Source organism: Cavia porcellus, unplaced genomic scaffold (assembly GCF_034190915.1).
Source record: "Cavia porcellus strain 051 isolate PalLab524CR breed Dunkin Hartley unplaced genomic scaffold, mCavPor4.1 scaffold_29, whole genome shotgun sequence".
Lineage (NCBI taxonomy): Eukaryota > Metazoa > Chordata > Mammalia > Rodentia > Caviidae > Cavia > Cavia porcellus.
Window position 1 is genome coordinate 11,171,874 of NW_026947512.1, and position 27,576 is coordinate 11,199,449.

The 27,576-nt window shown below is 38.7% G+C and overlaps 1 protein-coding gene across 6 annotated transcripts in view; it reads right to left on the minus strand.

Annotated features, from left to right (window-relative positions):
• Positions 1–27,576, minus strand: part of Rabgap1l (RAB GTPase activating protein 1 like) — a 718,519-nt gene that overhangs the window by 247,117 nt on the left and 443,826 nt on the right. For all 6 annotated transcript variants that reach the window (XM_063240009.1, XM_063240010.1, XM_063240011.1 and 3 more), the window contains one exon: positions 20,783–20,857. In XM_063240009.1, the coding sequence (XP_063096079.1) occupies positions 20,783–20,857 (75 nt within the window). The remainder of the gene's footprint in view (positions 1–20,782; positions 20,858–27,576) is intronic.

Below are 27,576 nucleotides of genomic sequence, written 5' to 3' on the forward strand. Positions count from 1 at the left end.
TCTTTGCTTATACATATCCCTTTAGTTCTCTTGCCTGACTGTTGCAGCTTCTCTTTGTAATTTAAAGATTAATGGGATCTATTTAGAATGTGCACTTCAGCTTTCTGTGGTATCTCTCCTTCTTCAATTAATTTTCATTATCAGTACCAACAGTCAGGGTAAACTTACAAAATTTACCAAAAATGTCAAAGATTTTAAAAATGAAAGCAGGCATCTAAAAACTCTATAAAATAGGACTGAACAGTAATTGATTGACCTTTACACTGTGAAGAAAAAAAGAAATTCACATATTGAATCATAATAGTATTTTGCTATTAAAGTTATAACAACTCATGTTAAGATGCACCTCAGTGTGGTGGAAATATCAGAAGTAAAGGCTGAGCTCACATTTATAATATTATGCAATACAGACGGTATGAAAACATACGTCTGAAATACTAAATGATATTCACTTTCTGATGGTTACTAATGACTTCATTGATGGCTGACAAATTTACTGAATAAAATTACTGGCTTTCTCCACAAACGAACAGAATACTGTACTAATAATATGAATAACAAGTTGACAAACAAGGGCCCTGCAGTAACATTAACTGTGTGAGGTAACAACTGACACTTCATATAACACTAGAAAATAAATGGACTGGAGCCCGATGTGAAGTATAGCAGGACATCATTATATACCATTTCCATTACAAGTATAAAGGGTACTTGTATAGCTTAAAGAGCATAGGGAAAGGAAAAAGTTGCGTTTTTGTTATTTTATCTTTTTAATATAAGCCATTTAAGCTTGTAAATTTAATTTTTAACCACGGATGTGTTTACCAAATGATTCATAAAATTCCTCAAATTTTAACAACTGGTTCTCATTAACTGGTATGATCTGATTTCGGCACAGTTCTGATACTGAGCATAATGGAGAAACAGGACTGTATTCTAAATGCAGTGGGAAAACATTAGAGAGCTTTAGACAGGAGATCAGATTTTTATTTTTACAGACATTAATTAGTTGCTGCATGGAGAATAGGTTACAATAAAAGAGTATAAATATGTTGATTTATTAGGAATCTGTCACTCTCATTTCATAGGAACCTGTAATCTATAATAAGCTATACCCAACTATTACCCTCAAAAAAGGCTATCCAGTAACAGATGGTCAATACAGAAAATGTGTTGCAGTGGGAAAACATAATTTTGGAGTTATAACAATAGATGTGAATGCCCAGATAAACTTTTAGTTATTAGCTGAACGACTGGAGCAGAAAAATTTTCAATGCCTGAATCTCTCCAGTTTCAAAAACTTAGATAATAATACATGTGTCACAGGAATACTGTAAAGATTGAATAAAATATATGTGTATTTTTGGTAATGAATAAATGCCAATTTCCTTCTCTTTCCCCCCTTGAAAATGGACTATGTTATACATATCATGACTACTATAGTGCTTTATACAATGGTACTCAAAAGAATAAAAAAAGCATGGGTAAAATTTTACCTTGTTGCAACTTCTGTAAATAAAATTTGGTCTTTACTTTTGACAGACTTACTTAAGTAAAATCTGTTACTCTGAATTGTTAGAATATATATCTGTAGTAACAAAAATGTGCTGTTTTGTACATAAATGACAACATTTCTTACATACCACTGGGAATAATGCCTTCTTTCCTACCCTTTTGCATAAATCAGTAAGTGACAAGCTGTCCTTTCCTGGTTCTCTTTGTAGTTAGGATACATAGGTTCAGGGTGAATGACTGGGTTGGGTTAAACCATGTAGCATAGTTCTGCCTCCAAAATATTAGTGATCTTAAACAGGTTGATCATAAGTAGAATTTAGATCATAAAGTCTTTGCTATTCCATTTATCTTTATGAGACCTTTACTTTTTCTGAATTCAAACTCCTTGTTTCGTGGATTATATTACTCGCCTATCCCTAGCCTCTAATTTGTATTGTCTGAACTTCCCCCAACGGACCTTAACATACAGCCTCCAACAAATAGCCAGTGTGATGGTTGATTGATTGTGTCAATTTCGTAAGTAATACCCAACTAAATTAGTTCAGCATAATTCTGGTGTGAAAGATCCACCCTGGGGAGGACTACCACCAGAATGATATAAAAAGGGAAACAAGGAAGGAAGGAAGGATTGCTTTTGTGTTCTGAGGAGCTCTGGTCTTCACTTTCACCTTGGTCATTGTCTCCTGGATTCCAGCGCAGACTCTTCAGCCTCAAGTACCAACCCAGCAGCCTTCCAGCTCAAACCCTTCAGCTTTCTGTTGTAGAGCCTTGGCCCTGTTACAGACTCACATGGGACACTACACTGAGATCCAGGCCTTCAAGAGTTTCCTTCAGATCCCCTGGCCTATTTGCACTCTTTCATACCCAATGCTGGGCAGCCATTGTAACCTGATTTTATAAATTCTTTTTTTTTTTTTCCTTTTTATCGGTACCGGGGATCAAACTCACGACTGCCTGCTTGCAAGGCAGGCGCTTATGCTGCTGAACTAAATCCCCAGCCCCTAAATTCTTATATATTTGTATATCTTACATTAAATCTGTTTTCTTGAGTAGGTACTGACTGATATACAAAGCATTAAGTATTTTTGAAAGATAACTTTAGTAAAACTCTTAAGTAAGTACCTTTCCCTATAAAATGGAGGCATGCAACATGAGGAAGGCAATAGACAGGTGAGGTATTGCCAAAGTTTGTAAAAGTTAACAAAAACATAGAAAGTGGCATGAAAACTTGAAGCAAGTGGCTGCTAAATACAGCAAAATTAGACCCGATTTCCTGTGATATTATTATAACTGTAAAATACAAGGAATTTTTTTAATATCTGTATTTTGTGTGTTGGCTACCAATGTGTCCCTAAATTAACATAAAGAAAATCAAAATCTGAGACTCAAAACCTGGATGTACTATCAAATCCCCCCCCCCTTTTTTTTGGTCTTTTAATCGGTACCGGAGATTGAACTCATGACTGCCTGCTTACAAGCAGGTAGCCGCTGAGCTAAATCCCCAGCCCCTTCTAATCCCCTCTTACTTCATGCAATTTACTCATGCAATTGGTGTGGTATCTGACAATTTAAATAGAAAACATTAAAATGACTAACCTAGTATAGTGATTTAACATTTCACTGAGCAAGACAATACAATTTATCATTGGTATGCAATTAATTTAAAGTACAATAAAATAACTGAACAATAGAAGTTTTAGAACATGGTGGATCTTTAATATTTAATGTCCACTTTGCTATGTATAGTTATTTTGTCATGTAACTGGTGCTATCTAATTGGGGGAAGCAGGAGATAAACACTAAAACCTTATAATTTAAGATGTCAAGCTATCTTTCATGGCCCTATGAAATACAAAAAAAAGAAAAATCTCTGTGGCATGTGTTGGGAGCCGCAGCCCCGAGCCCGGTCGCCTTACTTGGCGGACGTGAGGCCTGTAGTAAAGAGTAAAGCCTGAGGTAGATTACCCCGCCCATCGAGCACGTTAGTTTCCTGCTTACCGCGTAAGCAACCCGCTCAACAATATAGTCTGCCTGGCAACTGATGATGTTAGCCAATCAGCTTGCCTTGCTTACTGTATCCGTATATATACTGGTGCCACCCCTGGGGGGGAAGAAGAAGCCCGGAAGTAGAAGCCTAGAAGGAGCCGCGGGGAGCGGACCAAAGGAGGCTTCGGCTGGGAGCGATCCCAGGGCAGGCTGTACGGAGAAGGAAAATAAAAGAAAAGGTTGTCCACTGCCAGACTTTGTCGTGTGTCCTTCCTGCTGGCCGGGAGCGACATCGACATTTGGTGGCCCGTACGGGGACTGATCACCCCCGAGACGTTACAGCGGACAACGCTCCAGTACAGAGCTGCGAGACAGGTGAGTTGGGGATAAGCCTGGGCTCTGGGTGGCGCGCACCTACAGGGCTTTTAGACTCCCCTCAGGCTCACGCGTAAGTGGCGGATTCCTTGGGCCTCACGCGGTGAGTAACATATTAAAAGATGGGAAACATGCTAGGTAGCAACACTAAGAGCGAGGGTGGTTGTGGAGAAAGCTCTCAAGAGCTTACAAAAGTACGCAGGGTATTTGAGCAGGCCCAGTCGGGGAGCTCCCGAGAGGGGCCCGTCAAGGGGAACAAAGATGCTAAGGAGAAGGACGGGGCTCTAGCCTCGGAGTCGTCTGACTCCGAGGACGAGGAAAAGTTGAATGGCAAGGAGGCCAAAGAGACCAGCTGTCAGGAGCCTAAGTTGCTCGATAAGGAGTCGCAGGGTTCCTTCCCAGCGTTGCGCCGTAAATTGCGCTCCGCTCAACTTGGTCTGCGGAGGAGTAGAGAGCTCCTGAGCGCTCCCCGGCGCGAGAGGGAGGCGAAGCCTTCCGCCCCACCTTGGGGGGTGTTCCCGGAGGCGATCCCTCGCCGCGAGGCGGCCGCCCGGGAGCTCCCTTCCCCTTCGCCAGAACAGGAAGTGATGCACGGGCCCCCATTTTCCGCCCAATCATGGCCGCCGTCTTATGCTCCGCCGCCGGCGGGTCGGTATTTTTACAGGCGGCTTTGGCAGGGGGGACGTTTGTCTCATGAGGTACATCCACCACCTGGGATAGATAGTGGCCCCTACGGGATATTTCCTGTACAAGTAGCTATGGGCCAGGGACGTAATGCATGGGAGCCTTTTGAGATAAAGCAGATTAGAGAACTTAAAAATGCAGTTACAACCTTTGGGCCGACTGCGCCTTACACCATTGCCATGCTGGAGAACCTGTCTTCTGGGCCCCTCACCCCCGCGGACTGGATTCAGCTGGCAAAGGCGTGTCTGCCCTCGGGTAGTTACCTAGATTGGCGAGCCTGGTACACAGAGTTCTCTGCCGAGCAGGCTGAAAAAAACGCCGGTCGAGGAAATGGGGGCTGGGGATTTAGCTTAGCGGCATAAGCGCCTGCCTTGTAAGCAGGCAATCGCCAGTTCGATCCCTGGTACCAATAAAAAAAAAAAAAAAAAAAAACGAAAAAGATAAAAATAAAAAATAAAAAATAAAAAACAAAAAGGGGGAGTAAGCCAAGGCCTGCCTCCAAAGGCGCGGTTATCTATGGCATGACAATGGGTGGGCCCGGATCCGGTAATCAGCTGGAACCGAGGCGCGGTTTGTGTTTTCCCACAGGAATCGGGACGAGAACCACTGTGGGTACCGGAGAGACTGACACGGGCGACAAAGCCCTCGACTGAAGATCAGACCTGCCCTACCGGAGATCCATCACAGACCAACCAACAAGATGAATAAAAATAGCGGTAGCCCAAAATGGACAAGAAGATCCTCAGGCATATACATGGCTCGCTCGCCTAGCCTACGACCGAGTCTAGGGGCGGTGAGCTTCCCACACTCCTCCTCTAAAAAATTATGACATAGCTGGGTAGGAGAGTCAATGACGGGTAAGAGCGTACTCCCCCGGTGCAACTCAACCTAAGCCAGGCCCTACCCCATCCTGCACGTAAGCCGCTGGACTGTTAGATGCTGCCCAGGTCTAAATTTCTCTCCGAGGGGATTTCTTTACGGAGAGGAAATGAGTGCAAGCTTGTGTGCATCCAGGTTCCGTCCAGTTTGTGCCTGGCCCTAGAAAAAGGACGAGGGCCTCAGGGCCTTGGCAGACCATGGGACGGCCGACCAGGGTCTAAGCCAAGGACCTACGGTGGGCCTACGCATAGGGCATAAGCCTCTACACCCAGTCCAGGAAGGGCTACGATGCGCACATTTATAAAAAATAAAAAAGGGGGAGATGTTGGGAGCCGCAGCCCCGAGCCCGGTCGCCTTACTTGGCGGACGTGAGGCCTGTAGTAAAGAGTAAAGCCTGAGGTAGATTACCCCTCCCATCGAGCACGTTAGTTTCCTGCTTACCGCGTAAGCAACCCGCTCAACAATATAGTCTGCCTGGCAACTGATGATGTTAGCCAATCAGCTTGCCTTGCTTACTTTAACATGATTGGACACTGTATCCGTATATATACTGGTGCCACCCCTGGGGGGGAAGAAGAAGCCCGGAAGTAGAAGCCTAGAAGGAGCCGCGGGGAGCGGACCAAAGGAGGCTTCGGCTGGGAGCGATCCCAGGGCAGGCTGTACGGAGAAGGAAAATAAAAGAAAAGGTTGTCCACTGCCAGACTTTGTCGTGTGTCCTTCCTGCCGGCCGGGAGCGACATCGACAGGCATGCACAAGAAAGCATGTTGTAATCATTGTTTGGTTAAAAAAATATTGATAATGATCTGCCATCTGTGCTAATGGAAATGATCACTAAATGGAGACCATCTCCAAGTTTCACTGCTTATCTCTACAGCAAACATGAATCAAGGCATTCAAAGTACTTCAAAATTCTCTGAGATTCCTGCAAAGTAATGTATATCAAGATATCTTTTGAAATAAATTTTGTTTTGAAAATTAAAAATAATTTGCATATTTAGGATAACATAGTTTCCTATCCCATTTTATTGATCATCCATCTGAATGATCACTTTTTCCTTAAAGGCAATGAACACACCACTGATTTTCAGAAGTTTCTGCCACAAAGATGGGTATTAGTCACTATTTTTAAAGTTATAAGCTCGTAAGTCTTTATTTTCTGTTTACACACAAAACAGTAAACAGAATGAAAACTGCTAACCATTTGTCTAATTTCCCTTCCAAATGTTATAACATATTTAAATTAAATGTCTATTAGCCATCAAACAGTCATTGTGCAAAATATTAGTTTCCTATGTGTTAACAATTTATAAATTAGTACGAGCGGGGACCAAAAGAAAATTGGCTGGGCAAATAATTATTAGCTTAAAAATAATAGCAATAGCTACCATTATTAAACATAGTATGACTCCATTTGATTCTCTCAAAAATCCTTTGAAGTAGCTATTATTTCACATACAAGACTAGTGAAGTTCAGAGAAGTTAAGTGATTTGCCAATAACTACAGGCCTTTATGTTAAAATTAGATTTACTAACATGACTATGCTGTTTTTGTATCACATACAAAAGAAGTAATGCTATACTCATAACACAATGTATTCAATACTCAAAACAACCCTAGAAGAATGATAAAATTATTTCCATTGGATAAATGGAGAACCTAAAGTTCAGTTTAGGAATCTTCCCCAAAGTCATATAACTTGACAGATATTAAACTACCATTCAAATTCATAGTTATACTTACTAACATTCTTTGAAGGATTTCAGCTTTAAAGTGGCATATCTTAATGGCTAAATAGGAGTCTATGATAATAGCTAAATAAGAGAATTAAGAAAAGTTTTTTAAAAGAAAAAGTCTTGAGTGTACATTATAGGACACAACAAAAAGATGGGAGGGGCTGGGGATTTAGCTCAGCAGCATAAACACCTGCCTTACAAGCAGGCGGTCATGAGTTCGATCCCCGGTACTGATAAAAATGAAAAAGACAAAAAAAAAAAAAAAAAAAAAAAAAGAAAAAGAAAAAGAAAAGAAAAGAAAAGATGGGAAATGACTCAAAAACACATAAGAATTAACTCAGAATAGACAAATCAATGTTTATAATGAGAACTTATTTAAAAGTATACTAAAACTCTTATAAAGACATCAATCAAGATGATCTATCTATCTAACATGATTTCTCCCAGGCATGTGATTTAAGTCTTTCCATAGGAAAACCATTCTACTTTTCAGGAAGAGCTGATCCCATCATCACTGCAACGAACTCAAAACTTGTACTGTGCCAGACAGAATACCCTACACTCCTGGCCTTCGAAATTGATTCAGGAATGGTACCCATTCCAAGGCCAACTGGACTCCTTCAGAGGTGAAAAAGAATTTGTTTAATTAAGGATCAAACCCTGGGGCATTCTGCCACTGAGCTACGTCCCCCTCTCTTCTTACTTATTTTGAGAGAGGGTCTCACTAAGTTGCCCAGGGTTGACTCAAACTTGCAATCCTCTGCTCCCAGACTCCCAAGTAGCTTGAGATTTCAGGCTTGTGTTATATATCCTGCTGTTTTGATTTTTTTTTCCATTTTTTTATCAGTACAAGGGATCGAACTCATGACTGCCTGCTTGCAAAGCAGGCGCTTATATGCCGCTGAGCTAAATCCCCAGACCCCCATTTTATTTTTTAAATGTAGGAGTGATAGTGAAAGATGGTCCCTTTTAAATGAAGTTGCAAAATGAAGCCAGGCCAGCCTACAGTCATGCTGTCCACTTTATGGTCTACTGAAGCAATCAAGTCAAGAAAATTTAACATGAGTGAAGATTCAAACCCAGACTCCTGATGACAAAATACAAACTCTGGATTCCGGCCACAGTAAAACCATCTTTGTCCTAGATTATCCAACTAAAGCTAATAACTATCCTTTTTAAAATTAATCTACTTTCAGTTAGGGTTCTGTCATATGTAACAGGAAGAATATTGAATAATAATGTCACAAAATACTTTTACTCGTGTATATACATCAAGACATTTAGGAGAATTTCATCTGGCATTTAGGACTCTGAGAAATATTTATTTTTAGGAAAACTAGTAAGTAGGTATAGCTTTTATTACTTACATTCATTTATTAAAAAATGTTATCCTAGCTAGGGGTGGTGGCATACACATATAATCCCAGCATTTGAGAAGCTGAGACAGGAGAATTGCTGCTAGTTTGATGCCACCATAGGATATATAGTAAGTTCAAGGCCAGTCAGAACTACACAGGGAGATCCTGTCTCCAAATAAATAAATAAATAAATAATCCTAACCTGGTCTTTTTTAGGGGTTATATTAAAGGATTTATATTTTTTCAACTTTCTTTCTTTCTATCTTTCTTTCTTTTTTTGAGACAGGGTTTCACTAAGCAATTCAGGCTGACTTTGAACTCACTTTGTAGCCTAGGCTGGCCTCCAACTCACAACAGTCCTTCTGTCTCAGCCCTCCCAGTACTAGATTACAGACATGCACCACCACACCCGGCCCCAAATCTTCTATTCTTTTTATTTTATTTTGTCTTTTTCTTTTTTTATCGATACCGGGGATCGAACTCATGACTGCCTACTTGCAAGGCAGGCTCTTATGCCACTGAGCTAAATCCCCAGCCCCAAATCTTCTATTCTTAAACACAAAAGTTAAATGTACACATTAATGAAGTATTCATTATAAATTAAAAGCAAGTCATTATAAAGAACTCATGCAATAAACACCCAAATTAAGAAAAGACAATGCATCAATACCCCTGAAGATCCCTGTGCCCCTGTGAAGGTTATGATCCTTCAGTTTATTCCTAGAAAAGTCACTATCGCAACTAACAGTAATCACTTCATTGGTGTACTTTATAATTTTTCCGTCTATGTAAGATAGTAAAGTTTTATTTTCCTGTTATTGAATCTCACACAAAATTAACTCATACCAAGTGTAATCTTATACTTTCCTTTTTAAGTACCTCTTTTCATGTATGTTTCATTCACAGCAACCTATTCATTTTATTATTACACAGCATTCTGTCATACACATACAATGCAATGTATTCATTTTAATGCTTCATTAGAGATCTAATATTGTCATTCTAATAGTGGATATTTGGGTTGTTTCAATGTTTTAGCTATTACAAACATTGATCTCTGAACAATTCTAGTGTGTTTTGGTGTAGACATGCAAAATACTTCACTAATGTATTGAAGTATATCTAGAAGTGGAATCAATAGGTTTGGATATCTATCAGAAAAAGCCATAGAAGTTGTGCCTAACTTTAGTTCTTTTTTTATTTCAATAGTTTTAGATATTCTACATTTTCTACATTCTCCATTTTTCAAATGTATTCCTTTCTACAGCTGGAAAGCTTCTACACATGCCAATATCAGTATGTGTATAATAATTTAATCTTAAAAATAAGCATGATTTTCTAACTATCTAAAATTATTATTTGTTCATTTTTTAAAAATTAAAACTATTTGACAATAAATACAGTAGAATAATATACTGGGTAAAGATTTTATATCATTTTTATGATTTACTATTCCTCAAGTTAAAACAAAATCAAAAGTTAAAATGATGACATTAAAGATTATTACATATTTAATATCAAAGGCAGCTGGAAATTCTAACACTTATAAGCAGTCTGTGCTATAATATTATTCTCCAACTATACATGATAAATTTCTCAGATTTTCATAAATAAATATGACATCATCTGCTGTGATAACCATTTAATTCTTTTAGTGCATAAACAAGCACATGTTACAAAGCTCCAGTGTCAAGCGTCTGGAGCTTTCCAAGCTCAAGGAAAAGCTAATTATTTTTGCAACTATCGAGCGCAATTTTGGTTTTGTTCTTTATTTCCTCGGAGGCAATGAATGTGAAATATAAACGACCAGGGTGAGGAAAGGACAGCATTCCAAAGAGAAGCAAGTTCTGACAGTGATTAATATGGGGTTTCCAAAGGATGTCTGGCATGAAAAAAAAAGCAATAGCTTATGTAACGGACAAAAAATCAGTCAGCAAGACCCTAATAATGTATCTCCTTGGAACAAGAGATAGTGCATTCGATGAATTATTTAAGATAGTCTGTATTCTTCTACCTGTTTAAACAGTGGAAACAAAATTAAAGGAAAAAGCCTTTCAATTAAGTTTTGTTGTTCAAAATGCCTGATGAATGGTTTGGGAAGTTAATGGAATATGCTGACTAACAGAATTGTCACATTTAACACCAATTAATAATCAGACCATACCTTTCATTAACACTATGCTGACTAACACATGTTAATCTTTCCATAAGAATTCTAAAAGCATTTCTCTATTTCAAATTATGTTAGCCATGGTAACAACTGAATAATCTTATTAATAATCTTATTAAAGTAAGAGTCTGTACTATATTTTTGTCTGTCTTGTGATATATTTGGGGAACTATTTTATGGGGTAGGTTCACAAAGGTTAAGTTGTCAGGTGGTCCTTACTATGGTTTATTGGCTATGTAGAAAAAATTCTATATATTTGAGTTTTCTAGTTATTTGATTCACTCTTTCTCTCTTTATAAGATCTAGGTGTAGGATGTATTTACAAATAGAATTACAAACTCAAAATTAAGGTTCTAAGAAATTCCACAACAGATTCTTCTCATTTAACTTTAATCAGTTCACTATAATGTGTTAAACAGGCATACAGGTGAAGCCAGACACGGTGGAACCTGCCTGTAATCCCAGCATTCGGGAAACTATGGCAGAAGGATCACCACAAGTTCAAGGCCAGCCTGGGCTACATAGTGAGTTCAAGGCCAGCCTGGACTACACAGTGAGACATAAAAAAACGTATAGATCGAATATGGGAAAATATAGAATATTCAAAGATTTTGTTCAATGCAAAGATACACCACCAGGTTCTCATTGAAGTGATTATAATCGTTTCTTTTAGAAGACAGATGGCTCTGAACTTGATGACCATACTTATGTCAGTGAGACAGCGTTCAGTTCTCCTGGGATCAGGAGCCTTAGATGTTAGGTGGGTTTAGCAGTGGAAAAAAGGGCCCTGACAATTTGTAATTGTAAATAGTTTAATCATCACAGGGAGTCCCAAGAAAATGGGATGTAGAAGCATCACAGAAAAAATTGACAGAGAGAAAACAGAAACAATCATTAATAGATGAATGCCACAGGAAAGAAAAATCAGCCTCCAAGTGACATGAAGTGTATAATAACAATAGCAACACTGTGTTTCACTATTCTTTGAATCGGGGTATCAGAATTAGGATAATGAGTCTACCATGAATGTTGTTCATCTTCAGAACGCCAAACTCAAAGGAAAATGCTTTAGTTTTAAACTCACTAGGCCTTTCTGTTGCATCTGACATTATGCAGTGCTTTCTCCCTATTGAAAAGCTGAATTTCTTCAAGGATTCTACCTCCTCATCAGCCATTTCAATGTTTGGTGCTCTAGGCTTTACGCCACTCCTCTTAGTCTATTCATCCTTCTACTCTCCTGATTTCACCTTTGATTTCTCCCCCAGTGTCAATCAGTCTTCACTATCATTCCGGATGCTCTTCTCAGAAGTCTCAAAATTTCCCAAACTAAAAGAATTCCAAGCAAAACTCATCACCAACTCCTGAACTTGTTCCCTACTCAATCTCATTAGATATATTTTCTGTTTCAGCTCAAAATATCAGTCATCAGTCCCCAAAGACAAAAAATTAGATGTGTCACCTTTGACATTTCCTCTGCCAACCCATCTATAAAAATGTATCAATTTTGCCTTCTGAATGTTTCTTTTTTCTTTTTTAAAGAGAAAAAAAAAATAAAGCAGTAAAAGGGTACAATACAGAATTTCAAGAAAAAAAATACAGTAAGATATCACAAAACACTTGTCCAAATTACAAAACTAAAGCATACAAAGTGGACATTCATACAGTGAGATTGCAGACAGTTCTGTTTAATGATCCAACAAAATATGGTTTTCTATCCTACACACTTAAATATAACATGCAGTTATATCCCTTAGATCACTTTCTTTTCCTCTCTTTTTTACAATAACAATTACACTTTTTGGGTTTTATTACTCCCACAGCTCTTATAACTTTTGTTTTTTGAAGAGAAAAAAAAAAAAAACCAAATGTGACAAAGCAAAACAGAGTCAGAACAGAAAGATGGATATAGTACATGATGCAAAAACAGAACACCAGGTGATCAACAATGGTTACCATTATGCCTCTTGCTATCTTAAAAAGAGTTGCCTATATCATCATAGTAGAATTGAACAAAACAGTACAGAACAAAACCAATAAAACCTACATTGGAGACCTTACAGGACTTCAAAAGAAGATAATAGTCAAACCATAATGGGCATCATAGTAAATCTTATTGCCTTCAAAGTGGTTGCCTATACCCTCAAACCTATACTATCAAACAAAACAGAATATAGTAAAATCAGTCAGAACAAGATGAGGAGAGCATTACAGGGGTTCAAATCAGGTTAACAGAAAAACAAAAAAAAATTACTATAATACATCCCGCTATTTTTTTAATTTAGTTTTCTCTTAATTAAAAAAATAAGAAAAAATAAATTATTTTTTTAAAAAAAGGGGGAGATTGAGAGCAAAGAGGACATAGCAACAGAACAACACAGGTAAGAACCAAACAATTTAAGTATCATTGTGTTTCACCACCAGATAACCTGACATAATAGTAGTCACCATAGTGTCTCTTTCCTTGAAATATTTGAGTATAAATTCGTATACTACAGCATCAAACATATCAAGACATTGTGAAGCCATTCAAGAGAATGAAAGTATTACAGAGAATTTAGAACCAGCTAACAGAAAATAAACAACAGTTTCTATATTATCTCTTTGCCTATAAAAAATTTTGTTTATACTATCGCATATAGTAAAATATAAGATACAACATGTTAAAACCAATGGAAACAGATGAACAACAGCTTGATGGAACTTGAAAACAAGATGATATTTGAAAGAGTTGCTGGGCCAGACCAAACACTGTAACCAGGAAAGGCTGCAGCTAAGTTAGAAACTCCTGCCCCCCCCCCCCGCCCCCTATAAACTTGACTGTAACCCTATACCCCTCCCTAGGAACCTGCTTTCTGGCGCTAAACCTGTGCGCCAATGAGATACATGGCCTTAGGGCACTGCCCTAAGCTTAGGCCATTTATATATTCCCCCATGCCACGTGTCCGAAGGAGAGATCGCCAGAGAGAGAGAGAGATCGCCAAAGGGAGATCGCCGGATTCCAGCAGCCAGCGCGCCAGTCTCCTCTCCCCGTGTTAACCACGGCCCCGGGTGCAGTGGAGAGGCTGCGCCCGGGGCCTGCGGCGGGGGGGGGCCTCCCCGCATTCCCGGAATAAAGCCACCGCTGCCCACTATTTTCACGGCCGTCCACTCCACTCTACTCCTTCCAGGGACCTCTGACCTCCACCTCTACCTCCACCTCTCTCCCTCCCTCTCTCCTCCCATCCTCCCCCTTCTCTCAGACCTAACAATATTAAATCAGCACTAGCAATTAAGATGCCTTTTCTTCAGAATAGCTATTCATACTATCACAGACAATAAAATCGAACAACCCAGATTAAAACCATTCCAATTAATGAGTGAAAACATTATATGGCTTCAAACCAATATGATTGGGAATCATGATTACCACATACTTTTATGTATTCTTATCATTTCTTACACTAGGGAAACTATTTGGTATTTATAAATGGGAGTTTGATTTATTTCACTTATGAGTATGGTCTCAAGCTTCGTCCATTTATTTATAAATAACTCAATGTGATCAGTCTTTATAGCTGACTAGTACTCCATTGTATAAAAATATCGAAAATTTTTTATCCATTCCTCAGTTGATGGACACTTACGTTGTTTCCAAGATCTGGCTATTACAAATTGTGCTGCTATAAACATGGGTGCACATATATCACTGTGGTATGATGCTTTCATTTCTTCTGGGAATATGCCTAGAAGTGGAATAGCTGGGTCAAATGGGGCTTCCAAATCAGCTTTCTGAGAAATCTCCAGACTAACCTCCACAATGGTTACACCAGTCTACACTCCCACCAGCAGTGCAGGAGAGTTCCTTTTTCTCCACAGCTTCTCCACCATTTGTTGTTGGTGTTTTGATCTTGGCCATTCTTTCAGGAGTGAGATGAAATCTCAGTGTTGTTTTAATTTGCATTTCTCTAACGCTTAATGATGATGAACATTTTTTCATGTATTTATTTACTCTTTGTATGTCTTCATCTGAGAATTGTGTATTCATCTCAAATGCCTATTGTTGGATTGGGTCTTTGAATTTTGGGGGACTGATTTTTAAAAATTCTTCATATGTTTTAGACAGAAGTCCTTTGATGGGCAGCTCACTAAGATTTTTTCCCAGTTTGTGGGTTTTCTTTTCACTATGCTGGAGATTTCTTTTGACGTGCAGAAACTTTTTAGTAAGAGGTGATCCCAGCTATTGACTATGGGAAATATTTCCCTTGCAGTTTGAGTCCTGTTTATGAATTCTCTACCTACCTCTACATCTTCAAGGTTTTTACCCAATTTGTCTTCCAATAGATTTAGTGTTTCTGTTTTAATATTTAGATCTTTGATCCATGTAGATTTTATTTTAGTACATGGTGATAGGCATGGGTCTAGTTTTAGTTTTGTCATATGGAGAGCCAGTTTTTCCTACAGCATTTATTAACGAGACTGTCATTCTCCCAGTGAACATGTTTGGCCCCTTTATGAAAGATAAAGTGGTTGAGTGTGTTTGTAGTTGTGGATGTATCTTCTAAAAAAAATTCCACTGATCTTTGGCTCTGTTTTGGTTCCAGTACCATGTTGATTTTACTACCATTGCTTTGTAGTATAACTTCAAGTCAGGGATTGTGATGCCTCCTGCCTTGCCTTTGCTGCTTAGAACTGTCCCTGCTATTCTAGGTCTCTTCTCTCTCCAGATGAATTTTAGGAGTAACTTCTCGAGATCTATGAGGTATGTTGATGGTATTTTTATCGGGATTGCATTGAATCTGTGTAACAGTTTTGGAAGAATGGCCATTTTCACAACATTTATTCTTCCTATCCATGAGCAAGGTATGTCTTTCCATTTTCTGAGATCATCTTCAATTTCATTTTTCAGTATATTATAATTTTCCCTGTATAGGTCCTTCACTTCTTTCGTGAGAATAATTCCTAAATATTTCATTTTTTTTTTGGTTGCTAGTTTGAAGGGTGTAGCTTCTCTTATTTCTCTCTCTGTAATTTTGATGTTAGTGTATAGGAATGCTATTGATTTTTGAGTATTTATTTTGTATCCAGCCACATTGCTGAATTTATTTATTATATCTAGGAGTCTTTCAATGGAATTTTGCGGGTCTTCTATGTAGAATATCGTCATCTGCAAATAATAATTTAATTTCTTTTCCTATCTTTATGCCTTTTATTTCTCTCTCTTGTATAATTGCTCTGGCTAGTATTTCCAGGGGTTAGTATTTCCAGGGCTAGTATTTCCAAGCCAGGGGACATCCTTGTCTTGTGCCTGATTTTAAAGTAAAGGCCTTCAATTTTGGCCACTTAGTATGATACTGGCTTTGGTTTGTCATAGATGGCCTTTATTATATTGAGGTAAAGACCATGTATTCCAATTTTCTACAAGGTTCTTATCATAAATGAATGGTGGACCTTGTCAAAAGCTTTTTTTGCACCTATAGAAATGATCATGTGATTCTTACTTTTGGCTCTATTGATATGGTGGATTACATTTATTGATTTACCTATGTTGAACCATCCCTGCATGCCTGGGATAAATCCCACTTGGTCATGGTGTATGATATTCTTGCTGATTTGCTGCATCCTATTTGCCAATATTTTATTGAGGATTTTTGCATCTGTGTTCATTAGGGAGATTGGTCTGTAGTCCTCTTTTTCAGTTTGATCCTTCTCAACTTTTGGTACAAGAGTAATATTTGCTTCTAGAAATGATTTAGGAAGGATTGCTTCCCTTTCAATTTCATTGAAGAGTTTGAGGAGTGTTGGCATTAGGTCTTCTTTGTATTTCTTATAGAATTCTGCAGTGAATCCGTCTGGGCCTTTTCAATTTCATTAATAGAAATTGGGTTATTCAGCAGTTTTACATCTTCTTGACCTACCTTTGGTACTTCATATGTTTTAGGAATTTGTCTACTTCTTCTGTGTTATCAAACCTTTGAGAGTAGAGGTTTTTGAAATAGGTGTTGATGATCTTTTGTATTTCTATAGGGTCTGTAGTGATTTTGCCTATGTATTCTTTCAAAGAACCGACTCTTTGATTCATTAATTTTTTGGATTGTTTTCTTAGTCTCTATTGCATTGATTTCTGCTCTGATTTTTATAATTTCCTCTCTTCTTTTGACTTTGGGTTTGACTAGCTCTTCTTTTTCTACATGTTTGAGGTGTAATATCAGGTTATTTATTTGTATTCGTTCTGTTTTCCTGATGTGGGGAATCAGTGCAATATATTTTCCTCTGAGGACAGCTTTCATTGCATCCCACAGATTCCGCTAAGTTGTATTTGCGTTTCCATTTCTTTGTAGGTATTGTTTAATTTCTTCCTTAATTTCCTCTGTGATCCACTGATTACTCAAGAGTGTGTTATTCAGTTTTCACGTGTTTGTGGGATTTTTGCAGTATCTTTTATCATTAATTTCTAATTTCATAGCGCTATGATCCGATAACATGCAAAGGATAATTTCAACTCTTTTGCATTTATTTAAATATGTTCTGTGAGTTAATATATGGTCTATTTTTGAGAATGACCCATGTACTGCTGAGAAGAATGTGTATTCTGTTGTTGTTGGCTGGAATACTCTGTATATGTTCATCAAATCCATTTGTTCACAGGTGTGATTCAGTTCTTTTATTTCTTTGCTGATTTTCTATCTGGTTGATCTGTCCATTGGTGTCAATGGTGTGTTAAGATCTCCTGTTATAATTGCGTTACTGCTAATTTGGTTTTTCATTTCTGTTAATACTTGTTTTATATAACTGGGTGCTCTGCAATTTGGTGCATATATAATTAAGATAGTTATCTCTTCCTCTTGAAGTTTTCCCCTAACCAGTATGTAGTGACCTTCTTTATCTCTTCTGATCATTATTGGTTTGAAGTTCATATTGTCTGCAAACAGAATAGCTACTCCCGCTTTTTGTTGGGTTCCTGTTACATGAAATATTGTTTTCCATCCTTTGACTTTCAGTCTGTGAGTATCCTTTTGGGTTAGATGGGTTTCTTGTAAACAGCATGTGGTTGGATGTTGTTTCTTGATCCATTCTGCCAGTCTGTTTCTTTTAAATTGGTGCACTGAGACCATTTACATTAATGGTTATAACTGTTATATATTGGTTTATTGTTGACATGTTATCTTTCTGCTGTTGCATCTTTATCTTCCTGTTCTGTTTAATTGTCTGCTTTGTTTAGTGGTTTTTTTCCTAAGTGTATCTAAACTGTCTTTCAGTATTCTTTGCAGGGTTGGCTTGGTGTTCATGAAGTTCTTCAGCTGTTCTTTGTCATGGAAGTATCTTATTTCTCCATCAGTTATGAAGGACAGTTTTACAGGGTACATCAGTCTAGGTTGAAGATCATTTTCCTTTAGGATCTGAAATACTTCACTCCATGCTCTTCTTGACTTTGTGCTGAGAATTCTGCTGTGATTCTGATAGGTTTTCCTTTATAGGTGATCTGTCTTTTCTCTCTGACAGCTTTTAATATTCTATTCTTATGTTAGATTTCTGCGATGGTGAGTATTATATATCTGGGTGTAGTTTTATTTTGGTTATGACTGTTTGGAGTCCTATATACTTCACTAATCCTGATGTCAGTTTCCATTCTCATGTTTGGAAATTTTCAGCTATTACTTCTCTAAATATCCTTTTGACATCCTTTATGTTGTCCCCTTCTTTTTCATATATCCCTGTCAACCTTATGTTATTTTTCTTTGTGTCATCTTGCAGGTGTTGAATTGTTATTTCCTGATTTCTTGTTATTTTTAAAAGATCTTTCCTTTCCAGTTCCCTGGCTGCAATCTTGTCTTCAAGGTCTGAAATCCTATCTTTACTTTCATTGAGGCAGTTTTTACAACTTTCAATGGAATTTTTGATTTCCTGTATACCTCTTTGCATCTGCTTTATGTAATCTGTATGTTTCTTATATTGTTCATCCAGAGATTCTATCTTTTTGTTTAGTTACTCCAATTTTTAAACTGTGTCTTTTTTAGATACGTTCAGCATCTCCTTCATTTCTTTTATCATTTCTTTTTACCTGAGAGATTATTTCTAGTTTCAACTCCTTTAAGGCTTCCCAGAGTTGCTTCTTTATTTTGGTTACTATTATTTCAGGTATTTCAGGCATATGGCATGTATTTTCTTCTATGTACATGGTTCCTAGGCTTTCTTGGGATGGGCTGGATGTTTGAGACTGCATTTTGGTCTTTCGTTTTGACATTTTCCTATATTTCCATGCTCAAGTGTTGTTCCAAAGCTTCTTCTGGGCGTGTTGGAAATTGTCTCTTATGTCCTGGACTCTTGGGACTCCTCTGGTAGTATAGCTCCCTCCTTGGGCAGCGAAGCCCTCAGATTAAAAGAAGGTTGCTAGGCTCCTCTCAGGGAGATCTAAAGCTTCCCCAAGCTACACAGTTCCCCACTCTGGCAGCAAAGCTTCCGTGAGGGAAAGAGGGCTACCTGGTGTGGTCTGGGCAATCCCAAATCCCGCTAAACCCAATCTAGTGTGGTTGCAATCCCAGTGGGATCCCAACCCCCTAAAGCAAGGATCTCATACTCTCCCCGGGATTGGATGTTGTGTAACCATCCAGCTCCTTGGGTGGCAAAGCTCCCCAGGCTGACAGAGGGTCCCCCTAATGGCCTAGAGTAGGCCTCAAACCTCCTCAGCAGGGTGCTCCCTCCTCCAGGCAGTGGCAGCAGTGCTGGTGTTCTCTAGGCGGAAAGAAGGTCGCAGGCAAGGTCGGAGCAGTTTCCAGCAGCTTGGCCCACCTCCCTCTTCCCAGTGGGCAGCTGTGGTGTGGCCTTTGGGTGAGAGAGGGCGGTTGGCAATGCTGGAATGGGGTCTCGCGACTCAGTCCAGCTCCCTCTTCCTGGCAGGCAGCTGCGGTGTGGCCTTCGGGTGAGAGACGGCGGTCCTCAAGGCTGGAACGGGGTCCCGCGGCTCTGCCCAACTCCCTCTTCCCGGCGGGCAACTGCAGTGTCTTCTGAATGTTTCTTAAATCTGCTTATTTTCTCAGGGTCTCAATATCTCTCATTTAGACTGATATTCTAACTTGTTGCTCTACTGCTGTTTGTTCTCTTCAATTCCACCCTCCAAATGGGTACAATAAGACTTTTTCTGAAATGAATGTCTATATCATCCCTTTGCTTCAAACCAATCAATGATTCGTTAGCTTTCAAAGAAAGCCCACATTTTTGACATACAGTCTTCATGATTTAGTCCCTGCCAATCTCACCATTTTTACCTCCTATCACCTCTTGCATGTAACTCCTTTAGTCAACTATCACTCTGCACTGATCCCTCTGTGTACTCTACTCTGGTGTTTCTATAGTTGTTCTAGTTCCTCTTGTCTAGAACGTGGTATTCTGTTTCCCCTTTTGCCTTCTCAACCTCAACTATCTATGTCTTAACTATTCAGTCACCTGTTTCACAAAGATTTTTTTCCCAAAAAAATTGTGGAAGAACTTGATTGTAGAACACTGCTCTTTATTTTTTTACCTTATGTTTCTTTTCGACTTAGCACACTATAAGTTCTCTAGTGAGTATGTATTACTTTTGTCCTCAGAAAAATCAAAACACAGGAAAGAGAATCAAATAAGTTTATATCTACATTATCTGTACCCCATCCTGGACTGTAAGATGTTAGAGAAGACAGATTATAAATGATTCATTTTGTAATCCCATTTCCTAAACCAGTACCTAGAAACTGATGGTCAATAAATATCCTGTTAATGACTGAGAAGAAAGACAGTAATATAAAAATAAATCACAGAAAAAATAAAAGATTTTCTTCCTTCAAAGTAGAGCAAGGTATTTGGGAAGTTACTCTGACTACTTTGTTCTAGCAGGTTCCAGTATAAAATGGCTTCAAATAAACGATTTATTTGCTTCTAGCCAGCAAAATTAATTCTCTTAAAATTCTCTGGTTTTGACTCTAGATCTCTTTATCACTCAAGGTACATTTTTATGCCATGTGTAATCTTTATCAGGTAAATAGAAAATCAGAAGAAAATAAAAAAACAAGAAGAAAATGAAGTAAACTTGGTAGCACAATGTTATTTATCACATGGAAAATTACTTACATGTAACAGCAATACAGCAGCAAGAAAAGACTGTCCTTGACAATACCCAATGTCTTCATCAAACACAGAGTACGCCTAGAGAGAAGATGAAAGAAAACATGCTGTAAGTATTCACAGCATTTATAAAACTAAGCACAGCTCGCCTCAGGTTCCCCCTGCTTGCTTCTGCTGCAGGGCTGTCCAGCACAATTCCATTTGTTTCAGCTTACTTTTGTGTAACACGGGGACAGCAGGATTCCCGCCAAGAGGCTGTTTCCTAAAGCAGTCCTAGATGTCCCAATACCCAAGGTCATCATCAGAACTTGAAAATAAAGACATGCTCAGAGCCTGAAATTAATTTTAAAAGCTCCATTGTCATATGGGATCCGACGTATGATACCATGGGAGGGAAAGGGCCATGAAGAAACAATGGGGAAAGGTACAGGGGTTCTCAGGTTGTAGGAAAATTCTAAGACGTCAGCCCATTATTCTGAAAGACAAAGAACTTATGGTGTAAGCAGGACAATTGTAGAAACAAAAGTTAGTCGTGATGTTATATTCATTTCTCTCGGTGTTATCAGAAGCTACCTATGACCTTCTAAGCTACTCTCCCATTTCCCATAAGGCTAAAGAAGAAAAACAGCTCCTCTCATCTATAACAAGTGCCTAGTACTGCTCGGTCTCTTTGCCATATGGATGACAGCGCCCCATGTCCATCTATACCTGCCACCGTAGGTGCTCAGGCAGTTCCACACTGCTTCCAGGCTGGCTGGGATAGCCAAATCCCTTGGGAAGTAAGGCCATACCATTCAACTTAACATTCGCCTCTTTGTCTCCACAGGAAAGGAAATGAGGTTGTATGTTTAATATACACTAATGAGTACTTCAGTTATCTGGATTTGTAATTTAAACATACCTTATGCTAGTTTTAAGGAAACTGAATCAGTAACAGGAATGCGGTGACTATAGAGTAATGAACAGGAGTTAAAATTTAAAAAAAAAAAAATTAGGTGCAGCCAGTTATTCTTAAAAGGCAAACATCCCAAGGGTGCGAGATGTAGATAACATGCCGTATATCCCACTAGAGTAGTTAATGTGCTTTTACCTTAGTAAAGGAATTTCCATTTAATTTGCTTGACACAATGTGTTATGATTTTAAGTTTAAAACTATTTCTGTCCAGGGAAATGGTTATCAAAGATTATTAGGAAATGTTACAGGGAACAGTAAGTATGGTATTTCCCTTCTATCAAAGCAGACTGCAGGGTTTGGGATTCTCTGTTGCTTTCAGAGCGGGGTACACTAGGGATTGAAACCAGGGTCTGGCATGTGCTGGACAAGTGCTCTACCCCTGTGCTGCATACCCAGTCCTAGGGAATCTGTGATTTATTATTATTTTTTTTAAATATGGCACAATCAATGAAACCATGTATTTTAACAGAATAATTCCTTGAATAGGGCATTATGTAATCAAACCTGCTCTTTCAAGATTCTTTTATGTTTCTCTGCAATTCAGGCTGGCTTTCAGCTCACTATGTAGCATGACAGCCTCAGACTTCAAATTGTACTACAAAGCTACAGTGATAAAAACAACATGGTATTGACAAAAAAGAAAAGAAAAAGAACAACAACAATAACAAGATACTATCTTTGACACAGGAGCCAAATCCTTTCAATGGAAGAAAGATAGCTTTTTTTTTTTTTTGTACCAGGGATCAAACTCACAACTTTATGCTTTTGAGGCAAGTGCTTATGGTACTGAGCTAAATCCTGGGCCCGGAAAGATAGCCTCTTTAATAAAAGTGACTACCTGCATCCAGAAGATTGATTCTAGACACATATCCATCACCATGTAGTAAACTAAAATCAAAATAGATCAAGGATCTAAATATTAAAATAGAAACAATATACTTAAGATAAAATAGATAAAACTCTTAAAAGACACAGACCTACGCTAGAACTTTCTGAACTGAACCAAAGCTGCACAAGAGATAACACCAAGAGTCACCAAATGGTATTATCTAAAATTAAAAACTTCTGCACAGCAAAGGAAACAACCAACAGAGTGAAGAGACAACCTACGAAATGGGAAAACATTTGGCAGCTATTTCTTGGACAGATCACTAATATCTAGAATACATAAAGAACTTGACAAAATTAACCCCCTCTAGAATAAGAGACTGAACAAAAAAGTGAGCAACTAAGATGAATAGGTACTTCTCAGAAGAAATACAAATGGCTCAAAAGAAAAATACATGAAAAAAATCAAACATTTCTGACGATTACAAAAACGCAAATTAAAACAACACTGAGATTTTACCTTACACCAGAAAGAATGTCTATCATCAAGAAATCAGATAATAGTAAGTGCCTGCAAGGCTGTTTGTGTATGTAAGTGAGGAAGTTTCTTCACTGTTGCAGGGAATGTATATTATTAGTACAACCATTATGGAACTCAGTATGGAAATTCTTCAAAAAACTAAAACTAGAAATTCCACTTGACCGAGCAACTGCCAGTCTAGGTATCTTCCCAAAAGAGCTAAAGTCACCATATTACAGTGATACATTCATACACACACTTATAGCAGCACAAGTTAATATTTGAAACAGACTATATGTTTACCAATGGATGAATGAATAAAGAAAATGTGGTATTTATGCACAGTGGAGTATTACTCTGCCATAAAAAGAATAAGCTTGAGCCACCTGTAGGAAAATGGATGCACAATGAGAGTATAATGTTAAGTGAAATAAGACACATGGGCTTAATATTGCATGGCTTCTAGGTGAGAAATTCAGAATATTAATAAAGAAAAAAGATAAATAATAAGGGAAAAAAGAGACGAACGAAGAGATAGGGATGGTGGGGGGATCTAGCTGGGTGGCAAGGAGGGGAAAGGGACTTACAAAGAATTAAGATGTGTTGTGTACAAGTACTAAGTCCTCACTATGAATGCAATCTGTGTACTATAAGTATGTAAAGAAAAACTTTTGAAAAAACCTCAAAATATGATGACTTAAAAACAATGATTTAGTTTTTTAAAATAAATCATGTTTATTAAAGTATAATTTACATATAGTAATTCAACTTTTGGTCAATTTTTTTAGAAACAAAAATTGTGTTTGTTGAAGACAAATTCTTCAAGAGTCTTTTAGTTCTGTTCTGTATGAATCTAAATAATGAGGATGCAAAATACTTTACCCCAATAGAACTATCTGTGCTAATACTTGATTTTACATATTCATCCCTTCAGACTCAAACAAACTCAATTCCAGAACCCAAGTCCACAGAGGAATAATCGATAGGCAGCTCTTAGGCCTCATTTATTAAGGCCCACTACAGTCACTGTTCATCTGTTTCAACAAATTCCAATGCCTAGGATAACCAAGTAACCCTCTTGTCCTCCAAAATCAGTAACAGCATCAGCTTCACTTTCAAAAGTTTCCTACTTAGGGTGGTAATAGCAAAGCCATCCAGTGCCAGACATGGTAGCACATGCCCGTAATCCCAACACTCAGGAGGCTGAAGCAGGAGGATCACTGTGAGTTTGAAGCCAGATGGTGCTACATAGTAAGTTGAAGCCAGACTGAACTGTATAACAAGATCTACCCCAAAGAAAAAGGAAAGAAGGAAGGAAGGGAGGGAGGGTGGGAGGGTGAGAGAAGGGGAAGGAGGGGAGGGAGGGGGGAGGGAGGTAGAGAGAGAGACAGGGAGAAGGAGAGGAGGAGGAAGAGGGAGAGAGGGAGAGGTAAAACTATCCCATTTACATTAGGACCCTATACAATAAAGTCCTCTAAATTTGTGCCTTAAAGTGCATGTTGAGAAAATTATAGTATTTCACATTTCAGCATTTTTTTTTTTTGGCTCTGTCAGGAATTAACAATCAAAAGCATCATTCACTTCTGGGAGAACATGGTGGACAGATAACAGCTACTACGGAGGCTCTCTGAAAGACTCGGCTCAGAAGTCAGGAAGGGTGCTGAGTAAAGAGACATAAGCCGCTGGAGATATGCTCTGCTGACTAAGGAACGAACTGGGCTGAGAGAAACCAACTTGGAATGCAGTCCTGGTGCTAGAACAGGAACAGAAAAGCCTCAGTGTGGAGGCTGGAGCCCGCGCCATTGGAAGCCACGATTTGGGTTTCCCGCCGTGCGGCGGCTGCCTCTACATCAGCTCAGCAAGGAGAGAGACGCGTGGAAGCTCTGAGAACGGGGGTCTGCGAACGGAGTCGAAAACAGGATGGGCAGGAAGGCGTGCACTGGCTTGTGGTGAGGTGAGTGAGAGAAACTGACACTCTACCACAGTTTGACTCCAGCGAAGGTCATTCTGGGCCCGGGCAATCCTGCGGGAGCAGGGCGCGGTGGCGACTTCAGCCACACATCCCCCTCTCAGGCGGGATTGGTGAGGGGTGCCTAGCCTGCGTGACGCTGCTGGCGGACCCAGAGGGCTGGCCCAACCCAGATCCCAGAGCCTGACGGCGGCCGGGAGGGGCGGGCCCCGTGTAGGCTGCCTGGTCTGGAACTTCCTGGTGCGCTGCGGTGGGTAGGAACACCTAATCGGCGCAATTCGATCAGGCTGTGGCTGACAGGGAGGGAAGCTGAGCCTTCTATGTAAGCTTGCATATATAAGGAACAGAGAATATGGGAAGAGGCAGCAACAAGAAAGGCTCCTCGGCCCCCAATTCTGAGAAACAGGTAATAGCGGACACCGCACCAATAGACATAAAGTGCCATATAGAGAGCTTCATAGATCAGTTCAGGAATGAAGTTATCAATGACCTGAAGCTAGAAGTATGCAGAATAGTTAGAGAAATGCTAAGTACCACCCAAGAAAAAACAGATGGTGGAATGGAAGAACAGAAAAAGAGGGGAGAATTGTTCAATGGAGAAAACAGAGAAAGCATAGAATACGTGAAGCAGGTTCGAAGGGACTACCAAGAAACTAAGAAGTCTATCGAATACTGGCACAACAGCTTGAAAGAAACTAAGGACAGACTATCTGAACTGGAGGGCAGATTTGTAATATGGGAGAATGAAATGAAAAACTTCTTAAAAATAACAAAGAAACAAACAGCAATAATACAAAGACAAGAAGATGATAAGAGGAGCCATAACTTAAGGATTAAGAACATAAAAGAAGAAGTAGGGACACAAACAAATGAACTACAAAAGCTACTCACAGAAATAATCCAGGAGAATTTTCCTAATTTAGCAAAAGGTAAAGATACTCAGATGTATGAGGCATACAGGACCCCAGCTACCTACAACCCAAACAGAGCGACACCCAGGCATATAATAATAAAAATTCCAGAAATTCAATACAAGAACAGAATATTAAAAGCTGTCAGAGACAAGAAACAGACCACTTACAAGGGAACACCCATCAAAATTACAGCAGATTTCTCTGCACAAACCAACAAATCACGAAGAGCGTGGGGGGAAATAATTCAAGCTTTGAAAGATAATAATCTCCAGCCAAGATTGAGATATCCTGCACAACTGTCCCTGGAAATTGGTGGAAAAACAAGGTGCTTCCAGGATAAAGAGGAACTGGGGGAATTTGCAACCACCAATTCAACTCCACAGAGAGTATTGCAGGATATTCTAAAAAAGAAAAATACAAAGAATCCAGAAATAGTGGCGGGGAGGCCACAACGAATGGAGCAGAGAACAAAATGAAGAAGACAAACTGACAGCTACTGACAGAAAAAGAGCTCAACAGAAATGAGGCAGAGAAGATTGGATGATAGGAACAGCTATTTTGGAGAAAATAACACCTTAATAGGTAATACTGATCTAGTATCATCTCGTTTTGAAGTCTCATCAAGCTTTTGTTCTTCTGTCTCCATTGGTCTAAATAGGTTGTATCTTATTGGATTTTATTATGTACGATAGTATAAGCAAAAACCTTTTAAAGACAAGGAGATTATACAGAAACCATTGTTCATTTTCTGTTAGTCGATTCTAAATACCCTGTAATGCTGTCATTCTCTTAAATGGTTTTACATTGTTTTGATATATTTAATGCTACAGTATACGAAGTTGTACTCAAGGATTTCAAGGAAAGAGACAATATGGTAACTACTTCTATGTCAGGATTATCTGGTGGTGAAACACTATTCTGCTTAAATGGTTATGTTTTGATCTGTGCTGTTTTGCTGTTATGCCCTCTTTTATCTCAATCTCCACTCCATTATTTACTTTTTTATTTTTATTCTTTTAATTAAGGGAAAAATCAATAAAAATAGCAGGATATATTATAGTAACCCACTTTGACTTTCCATTATCTCAATTTAAAGCCCTGTATTACTCTCACCATCTTGTTTTTGACTGATGTTCTCCTATTCTGTTTTGTTGGATAGTATCAGGTTCGAAAGTTTAGGCAACAGCTATGAGGATAATGAGATTCATTAAGACGCCCATTCTCATTGACTTTTATCTACTTTTGAAGACCTACAATGTCTCCAATGCTTTGGTTTTGTCGGTTTTGTTCTTTACTGTTTTGTTCAATTTTATTGTAACTAATGATATAGGCAATTCTATTAGAGATAGCGGGAGGCATTATGGTAACCATTGTTGATCACCTTGTATTATGTTTTTACATTATCTATTATGTCCACCCTTTTGATTTGACTGACTCTGTTCTGTTATGTCACATTTGGTTTTACTCTCTTCCAAAAAAGTAATAAGAACCGTGGGAGCAATGAAACCCAAAATGTGTAATAGTCATTGTACAAAAGAAAGGAAAAGAAAGTGCTCTAAACTATATAACTGCATGTATATTTAAGTGTATAAAATAGACAATGATATCACTGAG